Source organism: Suncus etruscus, chromosome 10 (genome assembly GCF_024139225.1).
Source record: "Suncus etruscus isolate mSunEtr1 chromosome 10, mSunEtr1.pri.cur, whole genome shotgun sequence".
NCBI lineage: Eukaryota > Metazoa > Chordata > Mammalia > Eulipotyphla > Soricidae > Suncus > Suncus etruscus.
Genome location: NC_064857.1, coordinates 84,194,213 through 84,213,392, shown reverse-complemented (window position 1 = coordinate 84,213,392; position 19,180 = coordinate 84,194,213). Strand labels below are relative to the sequence as shown.

At 48.7% G+C, this 19,180-nt stretch overlaps 1 protein-coding gene across 1 annotated transcript in view; it reads left to right on the top strand.

The window, feature by feature from the left end:
* Positions 1–18,358, top strand: part of RTF1 (RTF1 homolog, Paf1/RNA polymerase II complex component) — a 74,301-nt gene extending 55,943 nt beyond the window's left edge. The window contains exons 7-18 of the mRNA XM_049782137.1: positions 2,447–2,582; positions 3,057–3,234; positions 7,368–7,450; positions 9,247–9,334; positions 9,428–9,535; positions 10,741–10,818; positions 12,377–12,498; positions 12,683–12,740; positions 13,680–13,757; positions 14,224–14,319; positions 15,464–15,575; positions 15,796–18,358. Of these exons, the coding sequence (XP_049638094.1) occupies positions 2,447–2,582; positions 3,057–3,234; positions 7,368–7,450; positions 9,247–9,334; positions 9,428–9,535; positions 10,741–10,818; positions 12,377–12,498; positions 12,683–12,740; positions 13,680–13,757; positions 14,224–14,319; positions 15,464–15,575; positions 15,796–15,902 (1,244 nt within the window). The 3' untranslated portion in view covers positions 15,903–18,358. The remainder of the gene's footprint in view (positions 1–2,446; positions 2,583–3,056; positions 3,235–7,367; positions 7,451–9,246; positions 9,335–9,427; positions 9,536–10,740; positions 10,819–12,376; positions 12,499–12,682; positions 12,741–13,679; positions 13,758–14,223; positions 14,320–15,463; positions 15,576–15,795) is intronic.
* Positions 18,359–19,180: the final 822 nt, after the last annotated feature.

The window sequence follows — 19,180 nt, the reverse complement described above, 5'->3', positions numbered from 1 at the left end:
TAGAATGATTGTACTAATTTGTGGGCTATTAAAAAATAGATAGTATATGGGGCTGGAGAGATAGCACAGCAGTAGGACATTTGCCTTGCAAGCAGCCAACCCAGGATCAACTGTGGTTCAAATCCTGGCATCCCATATGGTACCCTGAACCTGCCAGGGGTGATTTCTGAGCGCAGAGCCAGGAGTAACCCCTGAGCATCACCAGGTACGACAAAAAAATAAAATACATGGGGCCGGAGATAGCATGGAGGTGTAAGGCGTTTGTCTTTCATGCAGAAGGACAGTGATTCGAATCCTGGCATCCCATATGGTCCCCTGAGCGTTGCTCGGTGTGATCAAAAAATTAAAAAAATAGGGGCCGAGCGGTGGTGCTAGAGGTAAGGTGCCTGCCTTGCCTGTGCTAGCCTTGGACGGACCGCAGTTCGATCCCCCAGCGTCCCATATGGTCCCCCAAGCCAGGAGCAACTTCTGAGCGCATAGCCAGGAGTAACCCCTGAGTGTTACCGAGTGTGGCCCAAAACCAAAAAAATAAATAAATAAAATAAATAATATACATAGTATCGAGGGCCAGAGCCTTAGCACAACCAGTAGGGTGTTTGCCTTGCACACAGCCAGCAGACCTGGGTTTGAGCTCTGGCATTTCATATGATCCTTAGCCTGCCAGGAGCGATTTCTTTCTTTTTTAGTGTTGGGCCATACCCGGCAGCACTAAGGGGTAATTCCTGGCTCTGCACTCAGAAATTGCTCTGGCAGGTTCTGGGGACTATATGGGATGCCAGGGATTTTTTTTTTTTTTTTTTTTGGTTTTTGGGCCACACCCGATAACGCTCAGGGGTTATTCCTGGCTTTGCGCTCAGAAGTTGCTCCTGGCTTGGGGGACCATATGGGACGCCGGGGGATCGAACCGTGGCCCGTCCAAGGCTAACGCAGGCAAGGCAGGCACCTTACCTCTTGCGCCACCGCCCGGCCCCGGATGCCAGGGATTGAATCTAGGCCCATCCCAAGTCATCCTAGTGCAAGGCAAATGCCCTACCACTGTGCTATTGCTCCGGCCCCTCAGGAGCAATTTCTGAACAAAGCCAAGATTAACCCCTGAGCGCTGTCAGATGTGGCAAGAAACAAAACAAAAGAAAACAAACAAAAAAAAAATAGATGGTATGGTAAGAATAGAGATGGACCAGGAAGACTGGTCTATGTAAGGAAGCTTGCCACAAAGAGGGGGCTGGGGAAGAAAGAGAAAGAAGAAAAAAATATGTCTGCCATAGAAACAGGTGGGGATGGGCGAGTGGGAAGGAAATTGGGGACAGTGGTGCTAGGAAATGTGCACTGGTGAATGAATGGATGCTGGAATATTGTATAACTAAAATTCAATCTTGGACATGGTAAACTGTGAGTCCATTAAAAATTATTAATAAAAAGGGGCCGGTGAGGTGGCGCTAGAGGTAAGGTGTCTGCCTTGCAAGTGCTAGCCAAGGAAGGACCATGGTTCGATGCCCTGGTGTCCCATATGGTCCCCCCAAGCCAGGGACAATTTCTGAGCATTTAGCCAGGAGTAATCCCTGAGCATCAAACGGGTGTGGCTCCCCCCAAAAAACAAAAAAAATTATTAATAAAAAAGAAAAGGGGCCAGAGAGACAGCATGGAGGTTTACCTTTCATGCAGAAGGACAGTAGTTCAAATCCCAGCATCCCATATGGTCCCCCGAGCCTGCCAGGAGCGATTTCTAAGCGTAGATCCAGAAGTAACCCCTGAGCGCTGCTGGGTGTGACCCAAAATCAAACAAATACATAAATAAAATAAAAAATAATAATAATAAAAATGAAAAATTGAATTTAAACACTACAGTCTAGGCAGGCATAAAAAGTACTAGTGTCGGGGCCGGAGAGATAGCATGGAGGTAAGGCGTTTACCTTTCATGCAGAAGGTCATCAGTTCGAATCCCGGCGTCCCATATGGTCCCCCGTGCATGCCAGGAGCAATTTCTGAGCACGGAGCCAGGAAAAACCCCTGAGCACTGCCGGGTGTGACCCAAAAACCAAAAAAAAAAAAAAAAAAAAGTACTAGTGTCACTGAGTTGGCGTTTTCTAAATTTTTACCATGTTCATAGCTAGGATTATTTTTTCTTTTTTTAAACATGAAACACTTGACAAATTTGCATCTCTCTTTGTGCCACGCCAATCTTCTCTGTATCATTCTAATTTTAGTGTATATGCTGCCAAGGGGAGGGAGCACACAGCTAGAAATTGTTTTCCAGTAGTGGCCAAACTCCTGTTGGTATCTTGGAGCTTAGTCCCAGGGCTATAGCCAGCAAAGCCAGGGATGGACCGACCACGCAAGTCATGTGCTTTATCTACCACAGGGCTGTCGGTTCGGGGCTGTGCAGTTCTTGAGAGAGGAAACTTGCTGACCAAGATGTCTTGCCTGAGTCTTGTTTCTTCTCTTGTAGCTGAGCTCCTCGCCAAAAAACAGCCATTAAAAACCAGTGAGGTATACTCAGACGATGAGGAGGAGGAAGAGGATGATAAGTCCAGTGAAAAGTCTGACCGATCATCCAGAACTTCATCCTCTGATGAAGAAGAGGAGTAAGCTGGGCTGTTGTGTTTGGTGGGCAGGGCGGGCCAGAGGTGCCTTGAGGGTATGCTCCAGTTGCTTCCCAGATCTCCTGTTGTGGCCATGCACTTGGATGCGGTACGGTCCTGGAACTTCTGAGCTACAATCCCCAGTGCTCTAGATGCTTCAAAGCCCCTGCTTTGAGCTTTCAATTTGCACCTCTGGATATATTGTCTGGGCAGGCAGGTCAGGACTACATGTCACCGCTGACTGGCCAGGAACAGGCCTTAGTCCTGTCACTTACTCCTGAAATTGTGACCAATTTTTCTTGGTGGCAGCCTTGCATGAGATGAGACTCTCCACACTGCTAGAAGGATCAGGATGCTTTGCAGTTCTTTCCCCATTGTGTGAACCGTGGGTACTTGGGTTAAGTGAGGTTTCAGAATTGGTGTTCTCTTCCTTGCTCAGTGGTGAATGCTTTTCCTCCTCGGTTTTGTTTCTCACAGGAAAGAAGAGATCCCCCCCAAATCACAGCCTGTCTCTTTACCAGAAGAGCTGAATCGGGTGCGATTGTCCCGGCATAAGCTAGAACGCTGGTGCCACATGCCCTTCTTTGCTAAGACAGTCACAGGCTGTTTTGTTCGGATCGGCATCGGAAACCACAACAGCAAACCAGTGTACCGGGTCAGTGTCTCTGCTCATCATTGCTCGTGTTCCGGATATAACTCTTGGGGTCGTGGGAAGCAGTGCCAACGCTGGAACATGTCCAGGAGTCTCGGGTTCAATCCCCAGTTCTGCAGAGGTCCCCCAAACACTACCAGGAAGGGGACCCAAGTTGCACCTAGAGTGACCTCCCACACACTTCTGACTGTGGTCTATGCCCCCAAATAGGATTCTCAACAGAACCACTGGCGTAATGTCCCTCTTCATTACCACTTGTGAAACAGTCTAGTTGAGATTCCGTGATTGCTGGCTGGCTTGTGTGTGGTGCCTTGCTGCCAAGAAGCATGATCGAAGTCCCTGGGAACTGAGGTCTGGATCTAGAAGGATTTTTTTCTTTCTGTTTTGTTTTGAGGCCATCCCTAGCAGTGCTCAGGACTTTCTTTTAACTGCACTCAGGAATAGTTCCTGGCAGGGATCAAGGAAATCATATGGGATGTTGAATATTGAACCTGGGTTGGCATCTTGCAAGGCAAATAATGTTCCCATTGTACTATCTCTCTAGCCTCATAGAAAGGTTTTGTTTGTTTGGGGTTTTTTTGGCCCACCCACAGTTCTCAAGGGTTACTCCTGGTCCAGCACTCAGGAATCACTCAGAGGCTTGGGAGACTAATATTGGATGCTGGTAACCAAACCTGGGTCATCCACAGGCAAGGCAAGCACCACCTCTCATGCCCCATTGAAGGATTGTTTACTATCCTCCAGCCTCATAAAAGCAAGAAGGAATAGGTCGGGAGCACACTGCTGTTACCCAGGTTTGATCTCCAGTACCACATGTGGTCTATTTAGTCCCACCAGGGACTGAGTGCAGAGCCAGTAGTAAGCCCTGAGCACTGCTGCAGATGGAACCAAATAACAAAAGAGCAAGACGGAAGACATTTGTGAAGTACTGGCTGTAGATTGTATAACATGGATGCTTTGTTGTGAATTTTAAAAAATAAGGGCTTGGGGCCGGAGAGATAGCCTGGGGGTAGGGCGTTGCCTTGCATGCAAAAGTACAGTGTTCGCATCCCATGTGGTCCCTGGAGCCTGCCAGAAGGGATTTTTTTTTTTTTTTTTTTTTTTTGGTTTTTGGTTTTTGGGCCACACCCAGCAGTGCTGTGCTCAGGGGTTACTCCTGGCAGGCACAGGGGACCATATGGGACACCGGGATTCGAACCAACCACCTTTGGTCCTGGATCGGCTGCCTGCAAGGCAAACACCGCTGTGCTATCTCTCCGGGTCCCAGGAGCGATTTCTGTTTTTGTTTTTGTTTTTGGGCCACACCCGGCGTTGCTCAGGGGTTACTCCTGGCTGTCCGCTCAGAAATTGCTCCTGGCAGGCACGGGGGACCATATGGGACACCGGGATTCAAACCAACCACCTTTGGTCCTGGATAGGCTGCTTGCAAGGCAAACGCCGCCGTGCTGTCTCTCAGGGCCCAGGAGCGATTTCTGAGCATAGAGCCAGGAGTAACCTCTGAGCGCTGCTGGTGTGTGACCCCCTACCCCCCCCAAAAAAAATAATGGCTTGGGGATAAAGCACATGCTTAGCATGTGTGAGACCCTGAGCTTGATTCTCAGCACCTCTAGGAGTAGCTCTATTGATTCCCTCTCGATTGATGGTATGGCCTGCTCTAACAACATATATGGAAAAGATATAAATGAAAGATGACTTCTTGGGGCCGGAGCAATAGCACAGCAGGTGGAGCATTTGCCATGAACGCAGCCAACCCGGGTTCAATCCCCAGCATCTCAGATGATTCCCCCGATCCTGCCAGGAGTGATGTTTGAGTACAGAGCTAGGAGTAACCCCTGAGTGCTGCTGAGTGTGGCCCCAAAACAAAACAAAAAAGACTTCTGGCACAGAATTGAAATTCATACCCACACATCACACCTACCACCCTTCCTTCTGGCCAATCAAAGTTGTTCTGGGGCTTTCCAAACTTCTCCCATGGTCCATAACTTACTTGGTCTGCTTGATTAATTTGAATGTTGGAATTTTTTGTTATTTGTTTTGTTTTTGGGCCACACCCAGTGAGGCTCAGGAGTTACTCCTGGCTATGCACTCAGAAATCGCTCCTGGCTTGGGGGATCATATGGGACACCTGGGGGTCAAACCTTGGTTCGTCCTAGGCTAGTGTGCGCTCAAGGCAGACAACACCACCACTCCGGCCCCGGAATGTTGGATTTTAATTTGTGTTTACCTCCAATAAGACCAGCAGCGTGGTATGTCCTAGAAAACTTAGAGACAGAGCATGCCTCCTTGGTCTGCACTTTTGGTTGAAAACTTGTCTTTTTTTTTTTTTTTTAAATGATCCTAATGCTATTTCACAAGCCATTTAAATTTATTTATTTATTTATTTATTTGGTTTTGGGGCCACACCCGTTTGACGCTCAGGGGTTACTCCTGGCTATGTGCTCAGAAATCGCCCCTGGCTTGGGGGGACCATATGGGATGGCGGGGGATCGAACCGAGGTCCGTTCCTTGGCTAGCGCTTGTAAGGCAGACACCTTACCTCTAGCGCCACCTTCCCGGCCCCCGAAAACTTGTCTTTTGAAATATCAAGCACAGGGCCCGGAGAGATAGCACAGCGGCGTTTGCCTTGCAAACGGCTGATCCAGGACCAAAGGTGGTTGGTTCGAATCCCGGTGTCCCATATGGTCCCCCGTGCCTGGCAGGAGCTATTTCTGAGCAGGCAGCCAGGAGTAACCCCTGAGCAATGCCGGGTGTGACCCAAAAAAAAAAAAAATCAAGTACATACCCTAGCCAGGTAGACTTGGGAGTGTGGTTCAGAAATAAAGGGTGGCCAAAGAGATAGCATAGCCATAGGGTGTTAGCCTTGCACACTGCCAATCCAGGACCCAGTGGTTCGAATCCCAGCATCCCACATGGTCCCCTGAGCCTGCCAGGAGCTATTTCTGAGCGCAAACCAGGAGTAACTCCTGAGCACCACCAGGTGTGACCCAAAAACCAAAAAATAAAAATAAAAAAAGAAGTAAAGGGCATGCATGAGACCTTGATTTGATCCCAGCACCATGAAAAATAGCATTAGGGTAGAACTGAACTGAAAGGGTTGTCTCTAACAGAGACAGTCCACACCAGGCCAGCTGCCAACTCTCCTGGCACAGTTTCCTCTTGGTGTAAGGTCACTCATGCGAGCTGAGGAACTGCATTCTATTCTGCTTTGTTGGGAGCCACACCTGGTAGTGCTCAGGGTTACTCCTGGCTTGGTAGTTAGGGGTAACTACTGTCTCGCCAGGCAGCAAACCCAGCAAACCCAGACCTCAGATGTGAAAAGTATGTTCTCAGCCAGCTGAGCTCTAGCTCTGGCCTTATAATCTTTTTGTTTCCATGGAGGCATTTCTTGTTTAGTTGATGGCGCCTGGGATCAAATCCGCAGCCTCACACATGTATGATAATTGCCCTACATTGAATTCAATCACCAGCCCCAGTCAGCTACATTCTAAACCTGAAAATAGTATCCAGAGTATTTGTCAACTCTTGACTTCTCTCATATTACATTTAAGTCGTCCCAAGAGAAAGGGGTATAAGTCCACAAAAGTCTGTTTATCTTTCTTTTTGGAGGGGGGGGGAGGGACGGACCTCCCAGGCAGGCTCAGGGGCCACTCCCAGCACTGCTTAGCTGTTCACTGTGCTGAATTCAGAGCTTGTGCTGGCACTCTGATGCTGGGGCCTCCGGGTGGAGCCTATGGTGTACAGGTTCAGAATGTGCTCCTGACTGCTGAGCTGACTCTCCACTCCTGCAAGAATCTGACTTTGTGGTTGGTTGGTTTTGGGGCCCCACCTGACTATGCTCAGGACTCACTCCTGGCTCTGTGCTCAAAGTACTATATGTGATGCCAGGAAACAAACATACACCAACCAGCCATATGCAAGGCAAGTGCATTAACCTCGAATCATCTCTTTAGCCCAAGATTCTATTGTTTTTGGTTGTTCCTGGCAGTGTTGGGATGGGGGTGGGAATAGACTATGCTATACAGGGAATGGAGCCTGCACCTCCTGCATGCAAAGCCTGTATTCCAGCCCTTTGAGCCATCCCTTCGGCCACATAAAAATCTGTTTTTGACTGGTGATGTCTCTGTTCTTTCTCTTAGGTTGCTGAGATCACGGGTGTTGTAGAAACAGCTAAAGTTTACCAGCTGGGCGGCACCAGAACAAACAAAGGGCTCCAACTACGGTAAGAGATGCTTCTAAGCTCTCTGCTCTGCTGCAAATAGCTACCTGCACCTAGAGAAAACCACAGGCGATCAGAGAGGTGGTGAGGATGAGAGCCCCTTCCCAGAGTACTGCAGCATTTCCTCAGTGTTGGCTGTGTCATAGCTCACATCACCTCTGGCAAGTTGGGTCCCCACTCAGGACTTGATTTTTCTCTTTAGTGACAGGAAATTTACTGTACACCAGACACTGTTCTATGCAGCAGGACAGAGGCAAGAACAAAACACGTACTAGTCTCTGCCCTCTCAATTCTTTTTTTTTTTTTTCACACCCGGCAGTGCTCAGGGGTTACTCCTGGCTCTATGTTCAGAAATTGCCCCTGGCAGGCACAGGGGACAGTTTGGGATGTCAGAATTCGAACCACAGTCCTTCTGCATTCAAAGCAAATGCCTTACCTCCATGCTATCTCTCCGGCCCCTAATTTTTCTTTCTTTCTTTTTTTTTTTTTTTTTTTTTTTTTAGTTTTTGGGTCACACCCAGCGGTGCTCAGGGGTTGTTACTCCTGGCTGTCTGCTCAGAAATAGCCCCAGGCAGGGGACCATATGGGACATGGGGATTCGAACCAACCACCTTTGGTCCTGGATTGGCTGCTTGCAAGGCAAACCGCCACCGTGCTATCTCTCCGGGCCCCCCATAATATTTTTAAACTTTATTTATTTATTAATTGATTGATTGGTTGTTGGGCCACACACAGTGGTGCTCAGGAGCTACTCCTGGCTCTCCACTCAGTAATCGCCTGTGGCAGCATGGGGGACCATATGGGTGCCGGGAATCAAACCGGGTCTCTCCTGAGTCAGCCGCATGCAAAGCATGTGCCGTACCGCTGTGCTATCTCTCCGGCCCTGCCTTCTCAATTCTTTTTTTTTTTTTTTTTTTGTAGTTTTTGGGTCACACCCGGCAGTGCTCACACCCGGTAGGGGTTATTCCTACCTCCATGCTCAGAAATTGCTTCTGGCAGGCACGGGGGACCATATGGGACGCAGGGATTTGAACTGATGACCTTCTGCATGAAAGGCAAACGCCTGGGGCCGGGCGGTGGCGCTGGAGGTAAGGTGCCTGCCTTGCCTGCGCTAGCCTAGGACGGACCTCGGTTCGATCCCCCGGCGTCCCATATGGTCCCCCAAGAAGCCAGGAGCAACTTCTGAGCACATAGCCAGGAGTAACCCCTGAGCGTCACAGGGTGTGGCCCAAAAACCAAAAAAAAAAAAAAGAAAGAAAGAAAGGCAAACGCCTTACCTCCATGCTATCTCTCCGGCCCCTACCTTCTCAATTCTTGAAAATTCTGAAGACTCCCAGATAGGACAGACTGTTTGCTGCAGATTGGCCGTGACAGGCCCCGCATTGCCATGGCTGTGCTCTCTGCCTTTGTGGTTCCTTCAGGGTCATCCACCCACTGATCATCGTGCGGTTTATGGAAATATAAATTCATCCACTGTGTTGTATGCTGAAAGGTGGCATGGCATGGCATGACATGACATGACATGACATAGCAACATAGCATAACATGCCAGGTCCATCTTGGTGGGGCGAATGAGGGGCAGCTCAGTGACTGCCCCTGAGAAGGTGGCACCAAGTCACTTCATTGGCCTGAACAATGAGTGTTTGGGCATTGGAATTTTCTATGTCTTCCTACCTAGATGATGCTAAAGGCAGCTAGGAGTTGAGACTCAGAAGTAGCTGGTGCAGTCTGGCAGTGCAGCTTTGTCAGGCCCCCTGGTTGACTCAGAGCATGTTCTTGGAAACTCTTCTTTCCTGCAGGCATGGCAATGACCAGCGAGTGTTTCGCCTAGAGTTTGTCTCCAACCAGGAATTCACTGAAAGCGAGTTCATGAAATGGAAGGAAGCGGTAAGTGGGCGGACAGCACCAGCCAGGCACTTGCAACAGCATTAAGTGTCTTTTTAAAGCCCCTGCAAAATAACCTTCTCTTTGTTTGTCCAGATGTTCTCTGCTAGCATGCAGCTGCCCACTCTAGATGAAATCAATAAGAAGGAATTGTCTATTAAAGAAGCTCTTAATTATAAATTCAATGACCAGGACATCGAAGAGGTAAGAAACCAGCTATCCCAGAACTTAGAAGCTCACCCCAGGTTTAAAAAAGGACAAGCCTTTCTTTCCTTCTGTCTCCACACTAAGCGGATGAAGGAGTATTACAGTCACTGCCTTATTGTCCAGTTCCTCAGGCTTTTTCTATATGTGCTCAAGTCATAGCCCAAAGGAGTATACTTGGGGCTCAGGACATTTATATTCTGCTAAGCTTTGACTTCGCAGAGTTGTCTCTGCAGAATATTCTGGGGAATAACTCTTTCATCCCTATCCTTTGGGAGTCACTAACCTTACAGTCCCAAGCCCTTGGGTTGCTACTATTTATGGGTACATGCTCCTTGAGACCATTCCAGAAGAATCTCCGTGACTCAGAAGTCAGCCTGGAATGAATTTGAACGAACTTGCTTGCTGTGGAAAGAGCATTCTCTCTCTCTCTCTCTCTCTCTCTCTCTCTCTCTCTCTCTCTCTCTCTCTCTCTCTCTCTCTCTCTCTCTCTCCTCCCTCTCTTCTCTCTCTCCCTCCTCTCTCTCTCTCTCCCCTCTCTCTCTCTCTCTCTCCCTCTCTCCCCTCTCTCTCCTCTCTCTTCTCTCTCTCTCTCTCTCTCTCTCTCTCTCTCTCCCTCTCTCTCCCTCTCTCATTTTATTTTATTTTTTTTTGGTAACACCCGGCAGCACTCAGGGGTTACTCCTGGTTCTACACTCAGAAATCAGAGCATCTCTTGGGGCCGGGGAGATAGCATGGAGGTAGGGCGTTTGCCTTGCATGCAGAAGGACAGTGGTTCTAATCCCAGCATCCCATATGATCCCCCTGAGCACTGCCGGGTTGTAGGGCGTTTGCCTTGCATGCAGAAGGGACAGTGGTTCTAATCCAGCATCCCATAATGATCCCCCTGAGGGCACTGCCGGGTGTGACCAAAAACCAAAAAAAAAAGGAATGAAGGAAGGAAGGAAGGAAGGAAGGAAGGAAGGAAGGAAGGAAGGAAGGAAGGAAGGAGGAAGGAAGAAAGGAAGGAAGGAGGGAAGACGGGAGGAGGGAGGGAGGGAGGAGGGAGGGAGGGAGGGAGGGAGGGAGGGAGGGAGGGAGGGAAGAAGGAAAAGAAATCTTTTAACCAACTGCTGCCCCCCCTAAGTGGGCTCTAATAACCTGTAGTTGATTTAGGAATAGTTTAGCAATACCTCCCTCACTGTCGTGTCTCCTCTCTGGTACAGATTGTAAAAGAGAAAGAAAGGTTCAGGAAAGCTCCGCCCAACTATGCTATGAAGAAGACGCAGCTACTAAAGGAGAAGGTAAGGAGCTGGACTTGATCTTCTTTCCCTGAGCCTTGGGGGCTGAGGCAAGCAGGCTACACATACACCCCACTCCTCACAAGTCAGTGAAGGCAGAATGGGGAGACAATGCTTGCTTGATACCTGGACACTGTTCTGTGTCCCTTTTCCTTCCTGGCCATTGAAGCTGCTTCTGTGTGAGCACCTTCATTTTTAGTTGCTGCAGCTTTGCTTGTCATGCGCTAGACCCAGAGTGAATCATTCCTGGGACTGAGCCCACATATGCCAAGCCCAGCTGTAGCAGGTGGGCTTTCATTTTTCACATCAGTTATGGTGGTCTGGGTGAGTCAGTCCAGTGGGGTGCCCACCTATTCCCCTTCCTTGTTTCTGCTGGGACCAAGGCTCTTAATATGCTTGACTGTGCAACTTAACTTTTGGGGGGTATATGTTTAGTGTTTGGTTTGGGGCCCACACCTGGGTGTGCTCAGGGGTTACATTTGGCAGACCCAGAGGACCATATAGGATATCAGGGATCAAACCCAGACCAGCTGCATGCAATGCTAACGCCTTATCTATTATGTTATTGCTCCTGTCCCTACGTTTTTTTTGTTTTTTTTTTTGTTTTTTTTTGGGTCACACCCGGCAGTGCTCAGGGGTTATTCCTGGCTCTAAGCTCAGAAATCACCCCTGGCAGGCACAGGGGACCATATGGGATGCTGAGATTCGAACCACCGACCTACTGCATGAAAGGCAAACACCTTACCTCCATGTTCTCTCTCCAGCCCCCTGCCCCTACTATTTTAGTTCTGATGTTTGCCAGAGTTCTCACACTTGAGTTGTGATACTTGGGACAAATTGTCCATGGAGGTACGGGATATAGCACCCAGCTTCACATTTGCAGGACAGGCGTTCTGCCTTGGGCTCTCTTGGACAATGTGGCACTATCCAGCTCCCGGGGGTCCAGCGCCAACTGCCCTGTGGATGCCTGTTAGGCATTGTTACTCTATAGACTGTTGTACTATCTGGTGAAAGTTTTCACTATGACACCAAATTTTTTATATTTCCCTTTTTTTGTGGGGGGGGGGTGGGGGTCTTTGTATGGTGACGCTCAGGGGTTACTCCTGGCTATGCACTCAGAAATCACTCCTGGCTTTGGGGGACCATATGGGATGCCGGGTATTGAAACCAGGTCTGTCCTGGGTCAGCTGTGTGCAAAGCAAATGCCTTACCGCTGCATTATCACTCCGGCCCCTGTTTCTCTTTCTGTTGTTGTTGTTTGGGGGCCATACCTAGTGTTACTCAAGGGTTATTTATGGCTTTGTGCATTCAGGAATTACTCCTGGTGGACTCAAGGGACCATATGGGATGCTGGGAATTGAACCTGGGTTGGCCTTGTGCAAGGCAAGTAGCCTACCCACTGTACTGTCGCTCCTGTATGTATTTTTTAAGTTTGATTTTCCTCTTTCCTATCCTGTTATTTTTCTCATGAGGTATCTTACGAGATACTTGAACTGAAAGTCAAGGGCACTTAATACGAAGCCAGTCATTACCCGGAATTCACCCTTCTTTCTGCATACAGGCCATGGCTGAGGATCAAGGGGATCAAGACAAAGCCAAGCAAATCCAAGACCAGTTGAATGAGCTGGAGGAACGGGCAGAGGCCCTGGACCGCCAACGGACCAAGAACATCTCTGCCATCAGGTATGTTCCAGAGTCAGGTTGGGTTGAGCACCTGGCCATAGTCCATAGATTTTACCAGAACCCCCAGGCAGGCTGTGGCCGTATCCACACTGTGCTGCCCTGACTCCTGTCCCTCAGGAGTCGAGTTCATGGCTCCGCCCCTCTGTCTCCAGCCGACTCACCCATCCCTTTTACTCATCCCCAGTTATATTAACCAGCGGAACCGGGAGTGGAACATTGTGGAATCTGAGAAGGCCCTTGTGGTGAGTAAAACAGCTCAACCCAGCCCACCAGTGCGATCTTTAATAAAACTACACCAATTTTTGAAATCTTGCTCATACTTTTTGTTCTGATCACTGAAATAAATGTACATGTACGCTCTGTGTGCACATAATGATTGATTGATTGATTGATTGATTGGTAAGGAAAAGTGGTGGTTTCCTGCCCTGTCTTATCCCTCTGATACACAAGGATTAATTTTTGTTTGTTTGTTGTGTTTTTGGGCCACACCCAGTGATACTCAGGGGTTTCTCCTGGCTATGTGCTCAGAAATCGCTCCTGGCTTTGGGGACCATATGGGACGCCAGAGGATCAGACCTCGGTTTGTCTTAGGCTAGTGCTACCGCTCCGGCCCTTTATTCTTGAGTTTCTACCTCCATGTTTATTTTGGTATTCTTTTCATTGACTGTTTTTTGACTTGGGGAACACACTCAGCAGTGCTTAGGGATTACTCCTAGCTCCTTGCTCAGGGTCACTCTTAGAGATGCTTCAGGGGACCGACCATGTGGTGCCGGGATGGATCCTGACCTTCCACATTATTAATAATGCATTCAACCTTGTGAGCTGGCTTCCAGGCCCTCTCCTGGTGTTCTTTTAAAAAAAAAAAAAAAAAGGTAGGGGGAAAATTACAAAAGGGCCTGGAGTGATAGGTTAGGTTAGGTAGCAATAGGTAAGGTTTTTCCTTTGTATATTTGGCTGGCCTGGGTTTGGTCTATGGCACTTCAGATGGTCCCTCAGCTCCACTAGGAGTGATCCCTGAGAACAGAGCTAGGAGTCAGCCATGAGACCTCCGCCAAAAATAAAACAAGTAGGTAAAGTTCTGACTTTTGTGAGGCCTTGGGAAATTGTTATTTTCATATAAGCTTCTGGTGACTTAGAGAAAGGGTGGAAGTCCTGTTTCTTAAGGCTGCTCTTTGTTTCAGGCTGAAAGTCACAACATGAAAAACCAGCAGATGGATCCCTTTACCCGGCGGCAGTGCAAGCCAACCATCGTATCTAATGTGAGTGCCCAGAGAGGCCATTTTTAGTTGGGACCTAGATTCTGGGACATAAGATGAATTCCATTAGGAGATTAATAAAGAAGTTAAAAATAATTGCCTCAAACTCTTGGGTCTGGGTACTTCCTTTTTTATCTTGCTGGAGGAGATCTAGGTGGTGAAAACCTGGCACGGATTTTTTGGTGTCTCTGACCAGCCCTGCGAGCCTGAGCAGGCCCACAGTTGATCCAGGCTCATTGTGTGCGGGCCAGGCCGCATTCCACCAGCTCGGGCTGGTGGTCTGCACGGTTTCCCGTCGCCTCTCTTTCCTGCCTTAGAGGCGGGTGCCACCAAGTTGCTGATGGGCCAGGTGCTCCTTGGGCATTTTTTGAGAGTAGTGGTGGTAGGTGGTTGGAAAGATTCGGGCAGTAGGACTGTGTTGTGTTGAATGATCTCTAAAATGGCTTATGGCTTTTTTTTTCTCTCTCAGTCCAGAGATCCGGCTGTTCAGGCTGCCATCTTAGCCCAGCTGAATGCAAAATACGGCTCAGGGGTGTTACCAGATGCTCCCAAGGAAATGAGCAAGGCAAGTTCAGCGCCCCAGGTAGCAGGGGACTTGGCTTTCCCACCTGGTGGATAATGTCCTCTCACTCATGTTTACAGTCCTTTCTCATTCCAGTTTTTAGAAATGTAATTATTAGCTGTTTGACTTGTCTTCAAACCCAGCACCCTTACTTAGCTTCAGACCTTGACTATGGCTTGCAAGCAACTGGTCTCTAGCCCTGTATTTTATATCTCATCTGTTACAGGATAGAGGAGGAACAGCTGACATGTCTGTAAGGATCAGATGGTTGTAAAAAGTTAAAGCTCTAAGAAAGATAAATGTTAAATGGATAAGCAATTTTATATCTGAATCAGGGCTTTCCTCATGAAGTGCAATCATCCCCAGCAATTCTTAGTGTCTTAGGGATGTGAATAGCCAGGTAGAGTTTTATTTTGTTTTTCCCTTTGGTTTTTGGGACACACTCAGCAATAGTCAGGGCTCACTCTGGACTCTAACTCAAGGATCAGTCCTACCATTGCTAGAGGAACCATATGAGATACTGGTTTTGTTTGTTTTTTGTTTGTTTGTTTGGTTGGTTGGTTTTTGGGCCACACCCGGCGGTGCTCAAGGGTTACTCCTGGCTGTCTGCTCAGAAATAGCTCCTGGCAGGCACAGGGGACCATATGGGACACTGGGATTCGAACCAACCATCTTAGGTCCTGGATCGGCTGCTTGCAAGGCAAACGCTGCTGTGCTATCTCTCCAGGCCCATGAGATATTGTTAATCGAACCCAGGTTGGCCATGTGCAAGGCAAATCCTCTACTTACTGTACTGTCTCTCTGGGGATTGAACTCGGGGCCTTGCTCACCCATGGAGCTACACCCCACCATTCTTTGCCAAGATTGTGAGGCCTCAGAAACTGTTCTCAGCTGTGCGCCAGGAGGGAACCGGAGCCTTCAAACTAGACGTGTGCCTTCTGCTTGAGCCACAGCCACGGCCCCTGCTTACTGTCTTTTGCAGGATCCTACCCTCTCCTCTTTTCTCTCAGGCTTCAGAAAGAAACCTCTAGTGTCTTGTGCCAGAGGGGGAAGGTGAAATGAACTTGAGCTCTAGCCCTGACTGTTCACTGCTCTGCTGCTTCAGGCAGCCCTCACAGTCACTCTGATGTCTCTTCTCCCTCCACAGGGACAGGGCAAGGACAAAGATTTGAATTCTAAGTCCGCCAACGACCTCTCAGAAGATCTGTTCAAAGTACATGACTTCGATGTGAAGATTGACTTACAAGTTCCTAGCTCAGGTAGGTGGGGCCAGGGGGGACTCTCTGAGCCCTTGCCAGCTCCATGAGCCCCAGCCAGGGCTCTTGGTTTTAGGAGGACCTTGAGGTGTCTTCCCTCATGGTTTGTGGAAGCACAGAGGAAGATAAAGCAGGCCACAGCCAGGGAGGTTGCCAGACTGGGGAAGCATGAGGCTGAAGACCTTGATGGAACCTACGATGCTCTTGCTCTTCTCTTCCCTAGAGTCCAAAGCCTTGGCCATCACCTCCAAGGCACCCCCCGCCAAGGATGGGGCTCCCCGGAGATCTCTGAACCTGGAGGACTACAAAAAGCGACGGGGACTTATTTGAGCACGCCCAGCCTGCTGCTTCGGACTGCATGCCCCGTCACAGCGCCCCACTTCCGGTTTTCCTTTCTTTTGCCCTACGGGCTGGAGCGGCAGTGGAGCTGGGAAGAGACTCGACTGCCAATCATCTTGTACTATAAACCATTTGCTGTATAGACCCCCCGCCCCCTTGTCTGCAACATCTCCCACCCACTCTCACTCCTGCCACCCCAGATGCGGACCTAGGCTCTCTGGGGCTTTTAGATTTGTGTTTGCCTTCTTTGGTTCTGTTTTCTTTTTGAAACCAACGCAGTTCATTGGTCACTCTGCACGCATTCAGTGTTACGTGGAGCTGGGAATCTCGCTGGTGCGCGGGCCCACAGCAGGCTCACTCTCTCCTAGTCCTGCTGCGAGGATGCCGCAGGACTGTGGGGCCTCCCACCACTGGACATTCAGCACCTGATCCTTGTGGAGGGAGCAGGGACCAGCTTCTGGCCCCTCCTCTCTCACCTATCTCTTCCTATCTCCGTGGAAAAGAGGTTTTCAAAACCAATTTAGTTTCCAAAAAGTGTATATTTGTGGGGAGGGAGAGGGTTCTATTTGCGAGAGTGTGTGAGCGTGTGTGTATGTGTGAGTCTGTGTGTGTCTGTAAATGTGTGGATTTTTTTATCATTTTTTTAAAATGCAGTACTCTTTGTACCAGTCTGTCATGGGTCTCTAGCTGTTTCAGATTTTTTCCAGCTGTACTTGAGCATCTGAAACTGCAAGAAAGTAGCTCATTAAATGTGATTCTTCTTACAAAACAGGCCTGGCTGCTGTAGCTGCGTGACGTCCCCTCCTTGGCCCTCTTCCCCATCAGCTCTGAGAGACCCCTGCCTGCCTGGAGGCCTTGTCCTAGTAGGCAGGAGGCACCCCAGCAGGTTCTTGGGCCCGGCCCAGGCTGCAGGCTGAATGTAGAGCTGTTTCTTCTTCCCACCCCCTTCTCCTTGTCTCTTCCTAATGATTCTGTTGTGCTGTTTCAGCAAGAATAATGTTTTTTTTTTGTTTTGTTTTGGAGAGAAAGTATTCGACACAACTGTGGAGAGAGAACCACCACAAAAAGGCTTAGGTTGCTGATGTTCAGAACATGTGCAGTGTGTGTTTACATATATGTGGAGAGCATGTATATTGTGCAGCTAGGGTGAAGCCAGCCAAGATGTGTGTGTGTGTCTCTCTGAAATGTTTGAAAAGAGATAAGCTGACTGCTTGATAATCATTCTCAGGTGTAAAGCTCCAAGTGTAAATAAAAGTGGCATTTAACAAATCTTTTCAGAACAAAGTACAGCTGATTATATATACTAGTAACTAAGCTAAAGAAACAGTTGAGCGACTGATTCCCACCAGACGAGAGAGTTTGAGGCACTCTGCTCTGCTCTGTACTTTACCCTGCATTTCCGTTTGGAAGGGGGTTGGTGGGAAATTAAGGAATTAAGTTGTGTTGAAACATAAAATTGAACTTGGTAAGTCTCCTGAGCTTAGCAGCACCTCGGTGTTCCTTTAACTTAGTTTACACGATTTTATTTTATAAAGGAAAAAAAAGCAACAGATGGTTTTTAAAACAAATCATGACCATAAAATTGCCAACTGTGACAGTCCCACTGCTTGGTGGTAGCTGTGACACAGTTGGATTGAGCTGAGGAGCGGCCATGGACTCATTAAAATCATACAAACTTGAACAGTCCATGGGCCTATGTGCCCACTTGTATGAATCAGGAATCGCAGGCTGCTGGAACCTCGAGGGCCTATCATGACAAACTGGGACTTTCTGATTTTAAAAGATGTGATAAATGATAGAATCCGTATCATTGCTGGAGTCTTTCTGATCCACCATGTAGAACTGTTTTTAGTTATCCTTGGGATTTGGAGATGTGTCTACTACATATTATGGCTATGTAATAAAATTTCTATTAAAATTGCATTACACTGTAGCCACTTTGCCACTACCTCCCCCACATTCAGCTGCTGAGACGCCAGCACGGCAGAATGAAGAGTCAACCAAAGACCAGCCATCAGCAGCTGAGCTCCTGCTCTGGTGATTGGAATCATGATCTGTGTCCAGGTTCAGCCTTGGAACCAAAATCAAGGCCAGGCGGAGTCCCATGCAGCTGTGGCGTTGGGTTTCGTGATACTTCTGCTGTGGTGGCCTCTCCACTCCTGGCCCACCTCCCTGCGGTTTCAGTGCTAAAGGGGTGCAGCACTTAAGTCTGTTTTATACCTTTTTAACTTCCAAGAACTGGAAAGGCCAATCTCCATCTGCCTAGCTCCTGCTGTAGTTCTGTTTGTCTTGCCTCTGACAGGTTCGGGGAAAGTCTTGCCTGCAACTTCCCTTCCAAAATCATGTTTTTTATCTCTGTCTAAACCTGACCTGTCGCTCAAACTGTACAGATATTTGTAAATAAACTCTATGCCCTGTTTTAACAAAGGGGTCAGACTTCCCCAAGGCTTGCGTGCCGAGTGGTGAGTCTGTCACGCTGTCAGAGTCCAGCAGTCTTCTGTTTGGTTCCTAGCCCTCCCAGTCCCCTCCATGAAGTGGCCATTGGCCGAGCTCAGTACAAACCTCTCGGGATGGGGCCGGGCGGTGGCGCTAAAGGTAAGGTGCCTGCTTTGCCTGCGCTAGCCTTGGACGGACCGTGGTTCGATCCCCCGGTGTCCCATATGGTCCCCCAAGCCAGGAGCAACTTCTGAGCACATAGCCAGGAGTAACCCCTGAGCGTTACCGGGTGTGGCCCAAAAACCAAAAAAAAAAAAAAAACAAAAAACAAACCTCTCGGGATGGCTGTTTGTCGGAAGCCAGAGTGACCCTCATTTGGTCTGATCTTTTTGCTCCCTTAAAGATAACACAAGTCTTTCCTGAGATTAGAGCAATAGTATAGTGGGTATAGCATTTGTCTTGCCCTCAACAGACCCATCCCATGGGGTTCTCTGAGCTTGCCAGGAGTGACCCCAGAGCATCAAAGCCAGGAATAAGCCCTGAGTGACACTCGTTGTGGCATAAAAAGAAAAGAAAATGGCCTTTTGCCATCGCCTCTGCAGAGCTCTTCCCTCTCCTTTCCCTGTCCTCAGTGAAGAGTGAACTCTGGGCTTTGGAGGAAACACTGATTTCAGAGGAAGCAGTGGAAAGGCTGGACAGCACTGCTCACCTTTCTGATCTGGTTTTAGCTAGAAGCAAACCCCTTAGGAAGGAGGAGACGGTCGAGAGCAGGTTGATCTTGGTGGCCTGTGTTGAGCAGGTTGCTCCAGTGGGGTTTTCCAATTCCCTGTCAC